The 20609-nt window shown below is 48.5% G+C and overlaps 1 protein-coding gene across 8 annotated transcripts in view; it reads left to right on the top strand.

Moving 5' to 3' along the window:
• PTPRS (protein tyrosine phosphatase receptor type S) overlaps positions 1-20609 on the top strand; it is a 163711-nt gene that overhangs the window by 124531 nt on the left and 18571 nt on the right. For 3 of the 8 annotated variants that reach the window (XM_049807601.1, XM_049807604.1, XM_049807602.1), the window contains exons 11-22: positions 1364-1669; positions 3117-3310; positions 3751-3777; positions 5594-5711; positions 9289-9879; positions 10543-10640; positions 11103-11356; positions 11788-11881; positions 12112-12327; positions 14123-14280; positions 17086-17198; positions 19560-19607. In XM_049807601.1, coding sequence (XP_049663558.1) covers positions 1364-1669; positions 3117-3310; positions 3751-3777; positions 5594-5711; positions 9289-9879; positions 10543-10640; positions 11103-11356; positions 11788-11881; positions 12112-12327; positions 14123-14280; positions 17086-17198; positions 19560-19607 — 2217 coding nt within the window. The remainder of the gene's footprint in view (positions 1-1363; positions 1670-3116; positions 3311-3750; positions 3778-5593; positions 5712-9288; positions 9880-10542; positions 10641-11102; positions 11357-11787; positions 11882-12111; positions 12328-14122; positions 14281-17085; positions 17199-19559; positions 19608-20609) is intronic. The other 5 variants (XM_049807605.1, XM_049807606.1, XM_049807607.1 and 2 more) reach the window with 5 other exon arrangements.

Here is a 20609-nt window from a genome sequence, read left to right as displayed (position 1 = left end):
AGGTGATGCTTTGGGGGCTTATAAGGACAGCCCAGTTTCTGGCAGTGGCTGTAGAGACTTAAGAGCTATTTATTGCACTTTGACTGTATCTGGTGAGATTAGATTTGCAGAGTTGCCTTGAAAATGTATCACTCTCTCTGCTTACCTGGTCTGATTGATTGTAATTAGTGATTGAAAGAAGTCTGGTCTAAGATTTCCCAAAGTGACCAGGTTACAGTTGGGATACAGAAGTGGCAGACTCTTTGTCCGGACTTCGCCAAGGTCTCAGACCCATGGCACCTCCCTCAGCAAACCTGTATTTCTTGCAGTTTTCTGTGTATCTCAAGGCACGGCTGTGGCATAGCACCATGCACCGCGGCACGTAGTGTCTGACAGAGCTGGTGTCAGCGTCTTGCTTCCTACTGAGCAGACCATGCTAAAAATTACCTACTGCAGTTCAGTAAACACCAAAGTGAGCAGGCCTGCACTAGAAGGCTGTGGTTTACACCTTCCTCATCTCCTGAAAATCAGCCCTGAGACAGTTGACTGCTGCTACCGTGAGCACATGTGGCTGTGTAGCACCTCACTTCCAAAGGTTTCCTCCTGGGACTTCCAGAAATACCTTGATGTAGTTTAGGCAGAGAGTGCAATGGGACTTAGATGAGCTGCCACTTCTGAAAGCCACACTGGGTACCTGAATACCTTGTCAAACATGCTGCCTCGCTCCTTTGCAAGGCTTTTTTCTCTAAAACCCTCCTATCTAAACATATATTGTGGGCTGATTGCTTGGGAATATCCTGGGCATGACCCCCATGGTTTTTCACCTCCTTCAGTCTGTGGACAGCTAATAACTCCCATCTGGAGGTACAGACTTAAATTTAAACCTCCTGGCAAAAGAGTTGCTTTTCTTACTTTTCACAGATCCCTTCAAAGAAATTAAAGATCCCAGAGACTGCAGTTTGGAAACAAGTGCCTTACCAGCCAGGGCAGGGTTTGCCAGACTGCCGTAAAACAGGGAGCTAAAGGAAAGGACTTCTGTAGGGTAAAGCTGGGTGCTTAGTTTTGTGCCAGCCACACTTAGTAGAGGCAGCAGGACCCCACTTGGCTAGCCCGCTTGCTGTTTTAGTCCTTTGCTTTATAACATTTCAGTTTCAATGCCCCATGTCATTTCCGTTGGCTTTTTTTTCTTTTCATTTAAAAAAAAAAAAAAAGACAACAACAAAAAGCTCTCTTCTTTTTTAATTTTATCTTCCTAAACCAAATTTTTGTACGTTTTATTTTAGATTTTTTTGTTATCATTTTCCTTTTTTTTTTCTTTTATCTTTCCCATCTTTTGTTTTTTCCCCCTTCTTCCCTTTCCCTCCTGAATTTTCCCCCCTCGTAGAACCGTCTGCCCCCCCTCAAGACGTAAAATGCGTCAGCACCAGATCCACCGCCATTCTGGTAAGTTGGCGGCCGCCTCCGGCTGAAAGCCAAAATGGCGTCCTGGCTGGATACAGCGTCTACTATCGAGCGCTGGACTCTGAGGACACGGAGCTTAAGGAGGTGAATGATATCCCCCCAACCACCAGTCAGATCCTACTGGAGTCCCTGGAGAAGTGGACAGAGTATCGCATCACTGTCGTGGCTCATACGGAGGTGGGGCCGGGCCCGGAGAGCTCGCCGGTTATCGTCCGGACAGATGAAGATGGTAATTGCACTTTTTCTGGTTTTCTCCCGAGTCCCCTGATGAATACGTGTCCCTGGAGTGGGCTTTTTCCCCCACGGGGGAGGACACGTCGTGTCCCTTCTTATGGCTTGTGTGGTGCAAGACCAAAGCCTGAATGGGGCCTCAACACAGCCTCTGGTCCGAGACGTGCAGCGTCCTTTGCTGCCATCTCCCCAAGCCCCTCTTGAGAATTGGAGTTTGTAGGGTTGTCCTTCCCTGCTTTAGCATCGGGGGTTTTTTTGATTTCTGGGGGTTTTTTAATATCAAGTCTCTGAGCCCTGACTGCACCGCTTTTCCTGAAGAGATGCTCTTACTGAGCAGGGAAGCAGCCGAGGCAGCAAGGAAATGAAATCAGAGGAGAGGAGACGATTGCTGCCAGAAACTGTTTTAAAATATTAAGGGTTCTTCCCACACGTTACTTGTTACTAGCTCCTCTCTAAGTCAAAGTTTTGGTTAGTGGTAGAAAGGAAGAAAAAACCTTCAGCAGTGAGCAGTTTAAACTCCAGTTCAGTGGCCCAGCTCAGAGACTTTTAGCACAAACACAGATAACGAGACCTGAACTTCCCTGGTATCTCTACAGTAAAATAAAACCGGGAAAAAATGTGCATGTGTGCATGAAGGGAGAGCACCCTCACTGTGAGGGTAAGACCCACAAATTATATAGGTCAAGTAAATAATATACATAAATTCCAAACTTCTCAGACTTTCTTCCGCCATCCCAAATAAAAAGCATTTTTAAAAAAGCAACAGGTTTGTCCCCAGTGTGGGTTCTGTTTCCCTGAGTATCTGCCCACATCCAAATGGATGGAATACCTTGCTCAGAGAAAGTATGGTTTTCTTGCAGATGAAGCTGTCATGCACTGCATTATTGTTGTTGTTGTTATTATTATTTCCAAAAATTCAGCCCAGATTCCAAGACATCTCTTGTTTCCTGCCCTGAGATTATGCAGCGGCGGTAACCACCAACCCACCTGCCCTGCCTGAGAGACAAGGGAACTCTAAGGGAAAGTCCCCCTCCGTATCCTCTTCACCCTAACACCCCGCAGGCAGGACCAGAGCTTTTCTGGCTCATTAGAAATTGGCATTGCCCTCAGAATGTGATGGAGAACTCTATGGTTTCTTCCATCTGAGCTAACTGGGGACAAAGGAGCCTATGGAATATTGGCTGGGCTATGAGATGGACCTATTTCCATGCATATCTCTGAGCCGTGCAGATTAGATGCCCCAGAACTGCTTCCCTGCTTCACTGAGTAAGAGCAATGGCAGATGATGGGATGTCTAGTTTGACTGTTAAGTCTCCGCTACCTTTCAGGGCTGTAGATTCAGTGTACGTATGTCCCATAGGTGAAGTGAGTATATCCCATAGGTGGACAGGCTCCAGACAGAAATTCCCAAGTGACTCTTAATGCCTTTTTTCCCTTCCTCGCAGTGCCCAGTGCTCCGCCTCGGAAAGTGGAGGTGGAGGTCCTGAACTCCACTGCAATCCAAGTGTTCTGGCGCTCTCCAGTCCAGAACCGCCAGCATGGCCAGATTCGCGGCTACCAGGTCCACTATGTACGCATGGAGAACGGAGAGGCCAGGGGGCTGCCCCAGATCAAGGATATCATGCTGGCTGATGCCCAGGTAAGGACTCACCTCCTGCTCCAGTCTCCTCTTGTGGAAGGTTTTGGGGGGTGGGTGCTCCAGCCTCCTTGTCTCATCCCAAGCAACATAATGCTGGAGAAAGTAGATGAGTATCTCTATGACAAGGTATATGTTGTCTTTCTGCAGTTCATTTGCACTCCCAGACAGTAGCTATTGTGGAAGAGTATGAACTGCTGTCCCAGCACTGAACTAAATACCATCCATCCTCCCTGTGTCTGGGAAGTCTTTTAAGACAGGCAAAGGCCACAGTGGAATCTACTAATTTCTCCCACTCTACTTCTTCCTTCATGCTGGCCTGGTAACTTCTGACCTTGTGTGGCTGCTTGCTCAGGGACTCCTTCCTCATGCTGTGTCTCTGTCTTTCCCTTCTTTCCCCTCTTGTATTCTCACGTGCAAAACCTCTCTTGTTCTCTGCCCAGTGGGAAACAGATGACACTGCTGAATACGTAAGTAAAAAAGTAAAAATCCTCCCATCCTGGTTCTGTCCCTTCCCTTCTCCCACTTCCTGTTGTGGTGTGATACTTTCCTTTTCCTTTATTTTTTTGCAGTGCCAGTGTGCCTGTTCTAAAGCCTGTTGTTGGTGTTCCCATGCACTGTCCCCACCCTGTTCACTTTGCTCTGCAACCCTGTGTGATTGTGTAGCTTGTCAGCACGCAGCAACGCTGCAGGGTTTTTCCCTCGGCTTTGAAGGAAGGATGAGTCTGCTGCTCCTCCATGGGGAAGCAGATGGGACGTTGAATTTGGGACTACCTTGAACATATGCTTAAAGATGGGCTGGTCTGCAAGCACCTCTGGCTTGTGTCTGAAAAACATGGTTAGGCTGAAAAGCATTGGGTAATCAAAGCCCCATAACTCCTAAGCTATCAGCACATGAACAAATGCTTTGTGCCCTTAAAGGGCCAAGATCCTTAGATACTCGTTGATACAAAGCACTGAATCGCTACTGGCGCTTTTACCTTTTAAGTAGACCTTAAAATCAGCTTGGCTGTTTCGCATTTGCTACTTCTGCTAAAATGCTAAATGTTTTCCATGATCTTACTGCTACAAAGCAGTAGGAGAAAACATTTCCTTCTTGGAATGGCAGGGTCCCAAGATAATGCACTACTAAATTGAATGTATTCATGTCTCCTAGAGATTGCCAAGTGCCCTACAAAAGTGAGGGGCCTCTCTTTTACAGATGGAGAAACTGAGTCACGTAAAAGGTAAAGTCTCTTGCCTAAAATCTTAATAAAACTCAGTGGCAAGTGTGAAAGCAGAACAGGTTTTTTGACTTCTAGAAGACAGACCTGTCTCTGTAGCTAGTGGCTTCCAAACTTGTTGATCAAAATCCCACTGTTTTGAAGTTCGGCTGTTCCACTCCCTGCTCGGCTCTGGGGGCAATACAGGTGTTTTCAGGACCAGCAAATTCTTCCCAAGTGCTGCCCTGAGATTTAATATTGAAAGCACAAAAGGGCAGTGGGGGTGAGGGGAAAGGAAGGCCATAAAACATGCACAACATTCACATCTCCCTCCTTTTCAGGGCCTTGGAGAAAACCCTGCTGCATATGCTCTCATCCTTTTTGATTTAGCACGGGTATTCCTTTTACAACACAGCCCTCCGAAGGGCTGAATACTTCATGGGGAAGGGCTATCCTTGAGGCCAGTCTTCTAACAAAAGCTCTTGGGAGCCAGGTGTGGTGAGGCTGATAGAGGATGGAGGAAGGAAGGTGTTGGGGATTTAGCAGAGAGCTTTAGCGTGCAAGCAGAAAATGTCGTCTTGCACTTTGCGTTAAAGCAATCCCTTTAATATTATGAAGGCATTAAAAAATATCTCTGAGGAGAGAAGGAAGGGGGGTAACGGTGAAAAAAATGTAATCTCCCTGAAACCGCTGAGACCTCCTCTGAGACTGCATAGTGAAGAGGAACACTTTGAAGAGCGCAACAGCATTTTGATAGCTGAAGCAGTTTGTGTTGAGATAGGGAATGTGTGAGAGGTAGATCTGGAAGAGAATGCACTGAACCAGGGCCCTGCAGAGACATGGTATGTTTACAGAGAGACTGTTTGTAGCTGGAGTGTGCGTGCGTCTCGCTAAGGGAACGTGGCTCTCATCCTCCTGCCAATTGCCACATCTACCCAGTTGCCCCAGAATGTCTTGTGATTTCAGATTCAGTGAATGTTCCTGCATGCTAGAAAAGGGCTGAGACTCCTGCAAGGAGGAGAGATCTACCCGTGTATATGTACCTGAATACTTACATGATTTTCCTTTGGAATCTCGCAAACAGGAAATGATCATTGCTGGGCTCCAGCCTGAGACTGCATATTCTATTACCGTAGCCGCCTACACCATGAAGGGAGATGGTGCTCGCAGCAAACCGAAAGTGGTCACCACGAAGGGTGCAGGTAAGAGTCTTCTCCTGAACTGTTGGGATTCACCAGTTTCCTAAAGCCAAGAAGCGTTTTCTCCAGATGCAGCTTCTTTCATCCCACTCCCTTCATGAAGGACAGACTCGCAACAAATACCATGCTGCCCTGAAGACAAAATTATTTCTAGGGAGGCAGAAACCCCTTCATTCCTCACGTGTACCTCTCACTGAATGACATATTTTTCTGTCCAGTGCTGCAGAAAGCCCAGACACACCCAGAAATGCAACAGAGGATGAGTTCACTGCTTGTAATCTCTTGTGCTATAAACTGCAGTGCACCAGAAGTAAAGAGAATCTCTGCCTGGTCTGACACTCTGGAGAGACTGTGTAGCTTTGGTGGTTGGCGCACACAGGTACCCTTGGGAATGGGAGAGCCAGAGGTCTGCTGTCATGGTGTTGACTTGCAAAGTTCTGAAAAGCAGCAGGAAGACTGGTGGCTTGTACTGCCTACTCTTCTTCCAGTATCGTCTCTGAATGTACGACCCCTCTTTGCTTAGGAGTAGCAGAGGGAAAAGTACTGACAGTATTGACCTTTCCTCGCTAACATTTCTGGGACCTGGGCTCTGTCTGCACACACCACCCAGATTCATTCCTCCCTTTGACCTATTCTTTATGGCAAAGTATCTGTCAGCCTCAGAACAGAGGATGTGGTGCCAAGCTAGGATGGCAGGGCCTAAACAGGGGGATGACAAAGGGCAACAGGGTATCCTTTGCTCCTCCAAACAGTTGTGCTGCAGGCAGAAAGGAGAGGTACACACTCCACCTGTCCTCTCAGCATGTGCATTCCTGTGGTTTCTGCTCTCACGGCTAAACCTCTGCTGTGCAGTATGGGAAGGGGTTTGTGCAGTGGGGGGAGACTACGGTGCCTAGACCTGGAGTTGTCCCTCATCCAGCCCATCTCTTGTTGGACTGTGATTACCTTCTCTCACCCCATTTTGCTCATGCTCTTTCTTTTGTTCCTGCTGTCAGATGATGGCTTTCTCCCCTTTTCATTTCTTTTCTTTGTCTACTAACCTCCCAACCCTGGCTGTTTATTTTCTTCTTAGTTTTGAGGCAGTCATCTTCACTCTGCTTGTAGCAGCTGCATAAACTGACATCATCCCTTGTTTCTGGAAGGACATTGCTCTCTGCTTCTGCAGGGATCGAAGGCCTTCGGTCAGCACTGCGTAATTAACCTGGAAACCTCTGCTCGGGCTCTGGAGGCAGCACAGACACTCAACTGAGTGTACAGGACAGAGAGGGCTCAGGAGCCCTGGCCTGGAACACATAGGGCTGGAGCTGCAGCTGACCTCCATGCCCTTGCCTTTTCCCTGCCCTAACTCACATCTTCATCTCATTTTATGTTCTTGTGTTCAGACAAGTGAATGGGATTTGAGCCTTTCTCTCCTCTCTTGCTTCTCCTGCCTAGTTAAGAGAATGGTACACAAGAGAACAAGGTTGCTTTCCAGGACATCAACTCTTGCAGATGTTACAGCAGGGTACATTTGGATGTCAGCATCCAGGCTGCTGTCCTCACACCTTGTAGTGTCAGTGAGCTGTCAGAAGCCTTTTCCTTCACTCGCCCTCTTCTCCTTCACCCTCCGGCTTTGCCCATGTTTCTTCTCACTAGCTCCCTGGTTCTCTCCTCTCATTTCCTTCTTCCCGAGGCTCTCTACCCTTTTGATTTCTCTCTCCTGGAGCCTTTCTCTCTGCCTCCCTCCCTTGTCACTCTCTCTTGTCACCCTCCCTCATCTCTCCCCATTAGGATTTGCAGTGCAGGTGATCAGTCACAGAGGGATGTTTTCTCCAGCACAGCAGCTATTACCCAAAACTCAATTTCTCCCAACTTGAAATAGCTATTTTTAAAAAAAAAATCTTTCAAATGGCTCTGTAACATTCTTATCTTCCTTGCAGTGTTGAGTCAATATACCTTCTGAGAGGAGAGATTTCTTTCTTTATCATTCAGGGCTAGGGGCTGAATTTAAATACGGTAATACATCCAATTTTCTCCTTTACTGTCCAAACCAATTGCAAAATAAAACACTTCCCCCCACCCCACACTTTCTTCTCACCTTTCTTCTAAACAATATTTGTTGTGCAAATGTAATATTTTCAAGCTCAGCTGATTATAGCAACATTTGTGACAAAAAACAAAACATAAAGGTAATGGCATTGTTTTTGTCTTTAATGTGTTTCTTAGGCATTTCCAAGGGAGGCTTTCCCAGCAATGTTCCCTAGCAATTCTTTGGCAGTTTGAGATGAATAAAGCATTTGTTTCAGAGACAGCCCCTCATCCCCATGTTCAGATGTCAGTCGATGCAGCAGGCAGAGTGGTTTCCCCAATTTGGCTCTGCCAGGGTCCCTGACACAGGCAGCATCCTTCCTTGCAGGCTCCCTCCTGCTCGCTTCGTTAGCTGCGCTACAGCTTTCCAACTTGCCGACCCTTGGTCAGACTCATGCTGCGAGAGTGGGCCAGGATCTCTCTGAACTCCATTCTCTCTCCTCCTCCTGTTCAACCAGAAGAAATACCAAGGCGGAGAGAAGGAAATTAGATCTGTAATAGTGGAGTTGAGTGTAAATGACGCGTGAGCTGCTGGAATTAATGCTCTGGTTTCTTCAGCTTCAGGAACCTCTGGGCCTACATGTGTCATTTAACTGTGGCTGTGGGCTTGCTTAGCAGTCGGGCAGTGCCAGGGCTCATTAGACAGAGGCACAGCATTGCTGAGCTTCTGCAATATCCCCCCAAATGTGGAGGAACTAACTGACGTGTTAAGGAAGGAGCTAACTGGAAACACACCGACATTCAGCTGTCTTTTCCCTTCCTCCAGAGGAGAGAAACTGCACAGAGTAAGCAGCAATTCTCCCTACCCTCTGCCTCGCACAGATTTTGGGCTCTGTTTCCACTCTCTGTGTGCTTCCTTCTTTCTGTACCCAACTGGGTGATCAGATGCCTGCCAGACTCGCTTAGCTGGCCTTGTGCCTGCTGCTCAGGACCTCGGGCTGCCCAGGCTTCCTTTCCCATCCTTCATTACTTCACCCTCAGCTGCTCTGGACTTCCCAGCCTGAGCCAATCTGTTCCAGTCTCTTTCTGCATGAGTTGTGCTGTGTAATGGAGAGAGAGAGGGGACGGGAGTTTGGGGGACTCCAGCATTTGTTCTTCCCTGCCCTGGGAAGCAGTCTGCTCAGGTGATTAGGACAGGAGGCTGGGAGTCAGGACTCCTGAGTTTGTTCTTCCCAGCTGTGGGAGGGTTTGTGGTCCAGTGATAAGGGAGGAGCTGTGCACACCTTTCCATCCTGAGGAAAGGGAAAAAAAGAAATCCAGAAACGTGTCAGTACCTCGCAGCTGGCATGTTGGCAATGCACTTCATTTCCTAAACTTGATAGAGACCATCCACTTGCACTGCGGGTGGGTAGCAGCAGCTTGGTTTACAAGGGGATACGCTAAAGTACACAGAGTTGAGCTGAAACCTTGCCGCTGCTTTGAGGAACCTGTTGTTGCAGCTTTAGAGTCTCTGCATCTCCTCACCAGCCACCCTGTCCTACATTTGACTGAAGGTGTCTGTCTTCTCTCCCAGTCCCAGGGAAGCCCATCCTGTCTGTGCACCAGACAGAGGAGAACACTCTTCTGGTGAAATGGGAGCCTCCATTGGATGCGGAAGGCCAGGTGATGGGCTACCGGCTCCAGTTTGGCCGCAAGGATGTCGACCCCCTGGCTACCTTGGAGTTCACGGCCCTGGAGGATAAGTACACCGCTCCCAGCATCCACAAGGGCGCCACGTATGTTTTCAAGCTGGCCGTGAAAAGCCGGGCTGGCTTTGGGGAGGAAGCTGTGCAGGAACTCACCACCCCTGAAGACATCCCCAAGGGTTACCCCCAAATCCTCGAGGCGAGCAACATCACTTCCATGTCGGTCCAGTTTGGCTGGCTCCCCCCCGTGCTGGCTGAGAGGAATGGAGCCATCGTCAAATACACCGTGGCCTACCGGGAAGCCGGTTCTCCCGGCAACCCACTGGAAAAAGACCTGCCCCCCTCCCCAGAGAACTCTTACACCCTCAACGGCCTCAAACCCAACACCGCCTATGATGTTAAAATCCGTGCTCACACCAGTAAAGGCCCCGGGCCGTACAGCCCAACCGTCCAGTATCGGACGTTCCAGCTGGATCAAGGTAGGACTTACCGGTTTCTCCTCCCTCTCTCTCCTTGTAACCGGGGCTGGTGCCAGGAGGCAGAGAGCTGGAGAGGTCAAGCCAGGCTCAGCCAGGCTCGTGAGTAAATGCAAAGCACTCTGGTTTCACACTCAGTCCCTCAGCTCCTCTCTGCCTTGTGCCAGGTAAGTCCCTTTTACCACTTTCTTCTAAGTTAAGTCCGGACACCCTTCTTTCACTGGCACCTGAAGTGGGGGGCCAGTCGCTATACAGGTGGGAAGAGCATTTTCTTCAGCTTTTGCAAACAGCCAAAAGAAAACAGAAAAATGAAAAAAACCTCAAAACGTGACCTGGGATGGGTTTCCTCACCTGAGCATGCTCAGAAAGCCAGCACCTCGTTCCTGCAGCAGCCACCCAGACCCATAAGTGTGTGGGCAAAGCCACGCACCCTCCTTCACCCCTTCCTGGGGTTAGGCTTGGGGACAGGGAGCACTGGGAGATGGACCTTGGCAAAACTCAAGCAAAGTGTGGAGGAGGGAACATTCCTGCAGCGGCAGCCAGACCCAGACTGGCAGGCCCTTTTCCCAGTGCCTGACGTTCTCTTCCTTCTCTTTCTTGCTCTTCCTTCCCTCTGCTGCCTTTTCTTCTCCTTTCTCCCCTTCCTCCTCGCTTTTCTCTCAGCAGTTTTACCCAAAAACTTCAAGGTGAAGATGGTGACAAAGACATCTGTCCTTTTGAGCTGGGAGTTTCCTGAGAATTACAACTCTCCCACCCCATACAAGGCAAGTGGAATGGAGGAGTCAGAACTGTGTTTCTTCCTGGTTTCCTGGGAGTCTTGTCTGTTGGTTTGAATAAGAGGTTGTAAGAGGCAGGAATTCTGGATTCTTTCCTCAGATACGGGCAGCTAATGATTAATCACTACATCAAGGAGGTGGGCTGAAAATCAGGGCTGTTCGGTTGCATTCCCACCTCTGTTACCAAATCACTGCCTCCCTAGGCAAGTTACTACAGTTTTCCCATTTACAGATAAAAATTTCTCTTCCCAGAGAAGTCTCAAGGCTTTGTCTTGCATTTGCCTTATGCTCGGGAACCCTCTTGTGCAGTGAGCACGGGATACAGACAGCTTCCCACTCAAAAGCCTCCTATTCCTGTGTTTGCTCCAGCTCTGGCAGAGCTGGGCGGAGCATGGCAGAGCTGAGTGCCCCGTGTTCTCTCCAACTTTGCTGCCTCTTCGCCTCCCACAGATCCAGTACAACGGGCTGAATGTCGATGTGGACGGCCGCACCACCAAGAAACTCATCACCAACCTGAAGCCCCGCACGTTCTACAATTTTGTTCTTATGAACCGGGGCAATAGCATGGGTGGCTTGCAGCAGAACGTCGCTGCCTGGACCGCTGCTGACATGTTATCAAAGAAGCCAGAGGTGACCCATAAGCCTGATGCTGATGGCAACGTGGTGGTGATTCTCCCAGATGTGAAGAGCTCTGTGCCTGTCCAGTAGGTTTCTGTTAAACTGCAGATGTGGGGTGCTCAGTTTATGTTGCAGGGGTCAGCCCTGATGGCTGGAGTCCACAGTAGAAACCTGCAGGGGCAGTGGCAGGGGGTGTGTTCCCTGCATTTTCAGTCTTGCTGACTGTTGTCTTTTGGAGCCACTTCCCAGAGCTAACAGGGGATGCCAAAGTGCAAAAGGAGTAAATAAAGAAACATGTCATACGGGGTTGCCACTGAATCCAAGCTTGCTCCAGGAGCAGCAATAACACTGTGCTAAATTAAAAGTAAGGGGTTTGCTGGGTTGGGCCAGTGGGGCTGTTTGGGCAAACCTAGCCTTCTGCATCAGTTTGTGCACTCTCTATCCCAGCTGAAACCAGGACAGGCTTGTAGAAGGAGATTAATTCCTTCTATTTATTCTGATTATTCCCAACTCTTAGGGCTTACTACATTGTGGTGGTGCCTCTGAGGAAGTCCCGAGGAGGACAGTTCCTCAACCCCTTGGGCAGCCCCGAGGAGATGGACCTGGAGGAGGTGAGTCTGGGTGAAACTGAAGCCAGCTGTAGGGAGAGAGCAAACAGCTGTAATGGATGGGACGGTGATGTGAGAGCCTGGGAAGGGTGGGTTTGGGATATCTGTGCTCCACGTTCTGAGTAGCTAAGGTGTGGCCAGTCTGAGTGGAATGGTTTGGCTCTCCTTCCTTCCTGCTTCCTTGATGGTGCTGAAGGCATCAGGGCTCCAAAGTGTTCCTTTGCTTCCTCCAGCTCGTTCAGGACATTGCCAGGCTCCGACGCCGAAGTCTGCGTCACTCTCGACAGCTGGATTTCCCCAAGCCCTACATTGCTGCCCGTTTTCGCTCCCTCCCCTCCCACTTCATCTTGGGGGACATGAAGCACTACGACAACTTCGAGAACAGAGCCCTAGAGCCAGGGCAGAAATACGTCATCTTCATCCTGGCAGTGCTCCAGGAACCCGAGGCTGTAAGTGCTGCCTGCTTTCTCTTGCCTTCTTCAGATGCTTGTGCCCCTCTGTCCCCATTACAGACCAGAGACAGCAACCGCTCCTTCGTGAGCTGCCAGCAGTCCTGGTGCCCTCCTGGCATTCTCCGTAACTCTCTCCCACCAGATGCCAGAGCTTGAGGTTTTTAATTTGTAAAGACCTTCCAGTCCAGCTGTGGAACTTTTGCATGTGGCTATTGGAGCTGTTTGTGCTTGTGTCTGCATGCAGCAAATGTGCTCTTCCAAGCAGACAGGCTAATGACGCAAGCATTTGTGCGCTGCTTCTGCATTTTGCTAGTCTTCCTAGGCAGGACTTGATACACTTGTGGCTCCAGATTTGAGTCTAGAATAGGGAGTACTGAACTATCCGCTCAGGACTACACTCGAGTTCAGAGTTCCTTAGGTCAAACCCCTTTACAAAGAGTAATTTCTTGTAAAGGCTGTCCTTTTATTTCTTAGAGCAATGACCCTAGACATCCTGCTTTGAGAGCAGCATGTCACACACCCTGGTCATTACTAAGTTCCCCATCAAGCAGAGAGGGGAGCATATTTTTATGGAAGACTACATGTGCTTTCTACCACTTCAGCACCTCTGCTGATTTCAGTGGTGCTGTGTTTGGCTTTATGAAAACAACTGTTTTAATATTTACCTGCCTCCTCCCTCATGCACAATAGGAAGCAGTCTAATACTTTGTTGTTTTTAAATCCCCCTATGGAGTTGTAGCAGGGAGCTATTTGAAATTAAGGGTTTTCAGAGGTTTTTTTCCCAAATAAATATTTAGTTGTGTATTTGATATTAAAGGATTAGGCTGACACGCTTCTGAATGGGTTTCTCAATCGGATTACTGCAGCTTGGGGTAATTTCTGCTTTAGAACAAGGTACTGCATACTCGCTCACAACAGCCTGGATTCACAGCAGCTCCCAAGTATGTAGCGGTATTTCAGTCTTGCTGAGAGCTGGTAGAGTTCAAGGACCAGAGCCCGGATCTCCTGTTCTTGTTCTGTCCCAGACTTTTCACTCGAACCATGGCACGCCAGTTCTCCTCTGTGTATTTTAGTTTCTGTTGTTTCTGCATAAGATGGGAATGCATCCTTCCTGGGGTGGGTAGGTTGTAGCACTCATGAGAACAAGCAGGCAAAGCCCATTAGTTAGGACTCTGATGGGTTTGAATGTGCTTCTGATTCTCCTCAAGAGCCCAGCTCACTGCAGAGGGAGCATAGGAGACATACTGCATTTTATTAATTTATATTTAATTGTAAGGGTTGGGTTTTTTCAGTCACCAGACCAGACTGTTTCTAAGCGTTAATTCTTGTTTCAATCCCTTCCCTCTTTCTCTGTAATCCCATCTGACTGTCAAAATCCAGATACTTATATGAGAGCTTGGAAAGTGTTAGTGTGTTTGTGGCAGTGGAGAGGGCTGAGGGATGTGGTGGAACAGAGGCATAGTCAACTGGTTTTCTAAAAGCACCTTCCTGGCTCCAAGATTAGGTGAACCATAGGCACAAGGCAGTCTACAACTTCATGTGAATGTGATCTTTCAATGGTCTGTCTTGCCTGGAGCATGGGAGGACGAAGATACCTGTCACGTGGATGCTCACAGACAAGAATTTTTTTATAGGTTGAAGACGGCATTTTCTCTGTTACTGTTTGGTTTGTGCTGCGGAGAGCTCACATTGTCTCTAGCAATTTCTCTTGTGGAATACTGTGTGCTTGCCCATTGTTTTCAGTCCCCGTTCCATCTCTGAACTGTGTTCCACAATCTTTCATGTCTTCCAGACTTTTGCTGCTAGCCCGTTCTCCGACCCCATCCAGCTGGACAACCCTGATCCACAGCCTATCATTGATGGAGAGGAAGGGCTGATCTGGGTCATCGGTCCCGTCCTGGCCGTGGTGTTCATCATCTGCATTGTCATTGCCATTCTACTCTACAAAAAGTAAGAGATGCTTCTTGCCCAGATCTGTGACCATTCTGAATGACCCCAGCTCTAGCCCCTAAAGGGAATTTCCTCCTTGGTCCTATAGTTGTCAGCTAAGGGCAAATCCTTTCACCAGCACCACAGAGAGGAGCCCCAAGGCACAAATGCTGAAGTGGAAGGGTCTGACTGGCACAGGAGAGATTAGCAGTGGGTTGCAGGGACTTGCTGCTTCCGAGTCTACCCCATAGCACTCTCAGTAAAGCTGTGCTTGTCTGTAGACAGTCTGTTGTGGCATGTGTGCAATGAGTTTGTCAGGTCTCTTGCTTGTCTCCCCCAGAAGAGCTGCTCGCAGCCTTGGGCTCGCCTTCCTGTGTTCTCTGTGTGTGTGTCTGTGCACAGCAGGGGTGATGGAGAGAAAGCACCTTTGTGCTGTGGATCAGCAGAGATCCCAAACTAGTTTTCAGCTGGAGTTGGGGCACAAGAGCAGCAGCAGTAAGGGTGTAATGTGAGTCTGCAGGAGAGAGGAGGGAACAACCCCTGGAAATCTCTCCCTTTTACTTGGCTTTCTGAGCAGCTCATGGCACATGCATGGGAATGGGGGCCCTTTAAGCACACACAGGCCACACTGTGCAGTGAAAGAGGACGGGAGGGGAAGCAGATGCTGAGCAAAATAGATCAAGAAAAGGGGCAGGATGGCAACTATGGCTCAGCACAGGGGTGTCCTTAGCTGGGACATCTAGTACCCAGGATGGAGGGAGCTCTCTTAACCCTGCTCCATCTTTCATCTGCACAGGTGTGTTTGCTTATGCACATGGGCATGTCTGTTGCATCCCAGCATGTGCGAAGCTGCTAGACACACAGGTGCTCTGGGGTCAGGGACTCAGGTGGTCCTTGTTGGTCTTCATTAGTACTGATCTAAATGGGTAATCTTTGCTGGTCCTACCTCCCACCTGTGTTACCAGGGTTAGAGCTGAGCAAATGCTTCCCCTTTTCTCTGCAAGTCCTTTCTAACCTGGACATTTGTCTTGTCTTCTCTCCACTTACTGCTTTCCGGGACAGCAAGCCAGACAGGTAAGAGCACCAGATTTGCCATTTACTTAGGTTCTTTCTTGCTGTGTGTTAGGCAGTGTTTACTGTCTGTGGTGATGGGGCTTTGTTGGTACAGTTCCTACCGTTAGATCTGTCCTAACGGAAACCCTGTGTCAGATTAGCATGGGACCATGTTTGAGCTGGGGTAGAAGAAGCAAAGAAAGCCCAGCTTTCTCCTGATTGTCCATTCCTAAATATAATGGCCCTTTCTCAAGCTGAGCAGCAGTGACAGTAAACGGCTCATAAAATGTTGGGTTAATGGAGCAGAGAAACACCCATTTGTGTTGCAGTCAGAGGTAAAAGCGGGTTTTCTCCATGTCTGACTGCTCCATACAGGCTGTCCCTGAGCCACTGGCATACTGGAAGCAGAATCTCACCAGCTGAGCTGTCCTCGCCCCATTGCAAAAGCTGTTCTTGCCCCATCAGCCAGGGACTTCTAACAGAGTTTGTTTATGACTGCAAAAATCAGACTTATTTCAAGCCATTTCCAAGGCTGGGAGAGCTTTCACTGGAAGTAACTGATGGGTTTAGGCAATGAACTATTAACAGCAGTTTCAGAACTGCAGCAAAAATAAACTACTCCCAAATTGCAAAGTGGTGTAATTCCAAAATATTGCCCCATGCGGTGCTGGCAGGGCTCATGCCACTTCTTCTAGCTATTAATGACATTAAGAGACAGCTAAAAATGTACTGAATAACCTCCTCTCTGCCTAAGTAATTGCCATTATTGCTGCAAGCATATTAGTGGAGGCTTCTGTGCAACCCAAGCAGGAGAGGTGAGGAGTTCTACTGCCATCTTGCTAGAAGGGCTAGGGCAATATTTGCAAGCCTCAGGGTGTGGGTACATGTTCTCTGCCTGCTGGAGAAGTTCTGCTCCCACCAGCTTGTCACTGTTCCCTCGCCAGAGGTTATCACATCTTCAGATCAGCACTGGGCTTTGCTTCCAAATTCTTTTCAATGAGAATGAGCCAGGTCAGCAAAGACTTTTCAACTGCCTCAGCTAACCTAACCCATTTTGAGCAAAGTATATTAGGAAGCACTTACATGTGCAGCTCAGCTGGCAGGTTGGAGCGGGCTTCGGCTTCTGGCAAGAAGGTGAGACAGATCTCAGCAGGCACAGCTGTGATGGGAGAGGATGTGTCTACGCTGTTTTTTGAACCCAGATTTTTAGGGTTCTGCAGTTCAAAAAAGGTTGAAAACCATTGCTCTGACTTCCCTGTCTGCAGCAAGGCACTGAGAGCTCCTAAACAAGCCAACAGAACAATATCAGTACTTTACATCCAAGGTCACGGCCAAGAGATTCTGTACTTTTCCAAATGATTATGTTGGCTCTGGTTTTTTCAGGCTGAAATGGCTTGGCCAGAATTGGAAGGTTTCTGCTTACAGAGCTCTGCAGAGTTCAGGGGAGGCTTGTCTGTGCAGGGAGGCTGAGGTGTAAGTTCACAGCACCTCAGCTGCTCCTTGCTGCCTGTCTGTACTTCTGCTGTGCAACGGGGGAACTTCCAGCTGCTGGGCTGTTGTAAACCTATCAAATATAGCACTGACAAAACCTTCTAAACCTCATCCCTTTTCCAGTGCATTTTATGTAACTTACATCCTTGGCTGCATCTGACCCTGATTTTGGTGGTAGCTATGTTCTGATCTGAACGTGGCCTGAGTAGATGAAAAGACTAAAAGGCCTATAAGTTAAGCTGCTTTGTCTTTTTGGTTTTTTGTTTTGTTTTTTTTTTAAAGCAAACGGAAAGATTCAGAGCCACGGACAAAATGCCTCCTGAACAATGCTGAAATCACCCCTCACCACCCTAAGGACCCTGTGGAAATGAGGCGCATCAACTTCCAGACTCCAGGTAACCGGCTGCTAACCAGCCTTTCTCACTGGGAAGGCAGGAGTGGAGCAACTGCCCTTCCCTTAGCCCCTTCCTGCCTGCGTGAAGGCTGCTGCAGTGCTGCCTTTGAGACCGAGTGCTAACCTAGGATGCAGCAAGGAACCTCAAGCCTTGTCTATGCTAAGCAAGACTGCTGAAAGAAACCTTTGTTGGGAAACCTCAAGGACCTTGCACAGGCTCTACCCAGCGCTAGCAAGGCAGGAAGAATGGCTTTCCTGGATACCCAGCTAAATTGGTGCATTCTGGGCTAAGTACACAGCTGCAAGTGCCATGGCCATGCTGAGCTTGCCAGACCACCAGTGCTGCTGCGCAGCACCATGCCTCGCGCTGGGAGATCCCCGGGGCGGTGGAGATGAAGCGTGGCAGGCTTCCCAGCACGCGGTGCTCTAGCCACATCTGTAGCTGGCATTTTCTGCGTACATGCCAAAACACTCCAGTTAGGAGCCAGGCCTGCCCCGTGGGTTGTGCGGAGAGAGAAAGGCAGCTGGTTGCTTCGTGCAGACGAGGCAGCGTCTCCTCGCTTAGTGCAGACGCCATCGCTGCAAACAGCCACTGAGCTAGCGTGTAACTGCACTTAACTCCTGGGCAGAGAGGCTCGATGCACCCTCTTTTCTGTACACGTGTGTCCCCATGCACATGCATGTCTAAGCTGCCTGCATGGCACCTCTGCAAGCCACCACTGACACGGCCCGGCTCAGGCATGTCCTCACACAGACAGACACTTGGCGATGCTGAACAGTGCCTGCGCACTGGTAGGCACCTCTGCCTCCGAGTTCCTGGTGCTTGAGGATTTGGAAGGGAATTTATTGTGCTTTTGGGGGGCTGGCTGTTGTTTTCAGTTTGTTTGTATTTTTTTGCTGTTTTGTGCTTGTTAGTAATGTTTCTGCAGCTCCTGTTTCCCCTTCCCATCCCAGTCCTGTCCTTAGCGTTGTCTGAGTTTTCTTAGGGTGAGGTTGGCAAGTCAGTAGGTACCCAGAGGGCAGGGATCTTTGGGGAAGCACAAAGGCAGCATTTAGCTGAGGGTTTCATGTCAAAAAGAGTTAGGAACAACCTGTTAGTATCAGCTCACGCTTAGGAACATTTGAGCCTCAGCTGAGGAATGGCAGTGGGTTCAATCCAGCATGCAGGGACTGAATGTAGAGCAGTTCAGCAGCAGTTGGGTCCCTAAATCAGCTCTTAGTGGTGCTCTTGCAGGAGAGTCTGAAGGTGTTTGAGATCTTTTGAGTGTCCCCAGCTGCAGCTCAGCAGCACTTTGCATTTGTCTGGGCTCAGTGTTATATACTGGCTGCAAACAGGAGCTCCCTTTGGGAGTGTTCAGGTTGGCTTCTGGGTGGTCCACGTGGTGGTGTGAGACCCAAGAGAAAGAGTTGCACTCCCCCATGTGAAACCTATGCTGAGATAAAAATAAAGATAAAAGGTTGTGGCCATCCAGCTTAGCCTGGGTGCTAAGAAGCAGCTGGAAGCTCTGTTTCATGTGGTTCCCTTACTGGGTATTTCTCCCTGTCCCCACAGGACAGCAGAGTCAGCTAAGGGCACTTCTGAGCTTCAGTTAACGTGATCAATAGATGAGTGAGTCTGTCTTCTGATAACGCTGCTGTTCTGGTCATGCTGTACCTCTGAATTCTTGGTCTAAGAAGCTTGTAAAAGGTAGCTAAGACATGCAAACCTGCCATTAAGGCTCTACTAGGCAAAGGTCTGCAGATCTCAAAAGACTGCCTGGCTTTGTCCGGTCTAGAAAAATGCTGTCACCTTTTCTTTTTAAGTTTATCTAGCCAAAGTGTTTAGCTAGCTACTTTATTCTCTGTAGTTTGTAGAGCAGTAAAAGGTTTTAAAGGATTTGGGAGAGTCGGTCACCTGCCTCCCACAGAATTTTGCAGACAGTTGGGTGAAAATGGAAATGGATGGAAAATCAGAGCTTGGAGTGTGTTGGTGATGATGGAGAGATTGTGGTGCAATTTGCAGGGGAAGACTCCATAGGTGTTGTCTGAATTAAAGCCATTTGAATTAAATATATTGTGGTTTAGAAGGGGGCCTGTAGGCTCTTCTCCAGCCAGATGACCTGGGGTCTAGCAAGCAGAGAGTCTCTGTCCTGTCCCCAGCAGCAAAACCGAGGGAGGATGTGGGAATGGGAGTACGTGAGCATCTGTGCAGCTCGGAGAGGGGAAAGCATAGCACATCTTAGATATCCTGTCCTAGCCTAATCAGCACAAAAATAACTTTCTTTTCCTCTTTAGATTTTTGTTGGTTTTTGGTTTTTTTATTAGCATGAAATTTTTAAAAAAGTGTATATTTTATTTATTTATTTTTTACTGTTTTCTGCAGATTCTGGTCTGAGCAGCCCTCTCAGTGACCCTGAGTTTGACTTTGAAAGTTAGTTCCTGTGTGTTTTTGTTCCTGTTGGTTTCATTTTTCCCCCCCATTATAATTTTTTTCTCTTCTGTCGCTTTCCTTTCCAATTCTGTTTCGTTCCTGTTATTATTATTTCTTTTTGCCGAATTCTCTGTATTCCTGCGGTGTTTGCCCATCTCATCCCTTTTCTGTGCCATCTGTTTGTCTGAACTGCGCTTCCAGTTTTACAGTATCAAATAACAGGCCTTTTGCAAGACGAGGGTAGTAGCAGCAGCAGAATAGAGCCCCTGGTAGCAGCGTGGGACACTGTCCGTCCTTCTGTGTCTCTTTTGCTGTCCCAGGAGAAAGACCTGGGTTTCAAGGCTTCTTTTTCTCCCCATTGTCGAAGATGTTTCATTTCTGAAGCTTGGCTATGTGTCCCTCATACTTATTCGTGGGCAGAAAGCAATCTTTTGTGCACCGGTGTGTGAGCATTGTATGTGTGCGTGCCTGTGTTTTTGTGTTCATTGCTTCGTAACGTGGGGGAAGAGAAAACCGGAGCTGCAGCTGACGATCCCCTCTCTTTGGAAAGAGCTGCACAGGCACCTTTTCATGTCAGACGAGGAAAAGGGCCGTTTCCCATCTGTGGCAGGTGTCTGTTCCTTGGCATCAACTTGTTCCAGAAGCACAAAGACCAGAGGCCTCTCCACGGTCCTCCACACCCCCTGCGTTTCATGCAGAGTGCCATCCAGCCGTGGTGATTTTGCAAGGATAAATGGGCTCTGGCCCATGTAACAGATGTTAGGGTGACGTTTCTGGCGAGTTGGCTGGTGCACAGAGAATCAAGTCTTTTGTGATAAGATTAGAGAGATTCAAGTGATTGAAATGTTAGATGAGACTGGCTCTAAAAGACTTCATCCCCATTAGAAGCCAAGATCCCAGCTTTGCTGGGTGGGTTTGATTTTTTTTTTTATTTTTTTTTTCTTTTTTTTTTTAAAAAGGCTGGGCAGGGAAGTAGATGTGAGGTTTCAGCTGATGTGGAAA

This window comes from Accipiter gentilis, chromosome 8 (genome assembly GCF_929443795.1).
Source record: "Accipiter gentilis chromosome 8, bAccGen1.1, whole genome shotgun sequence".
NCBI lineage: Eukaryota > Metazoa > Chordata > Aves > Accipitriformes > Accipitridae > Astur > Astur gentilis.
The sequence above is the reverse complement of the archived record's forward strand: the minus strand, read 5'-3'. Positions and strand labels throughout refer to the sequence as shown.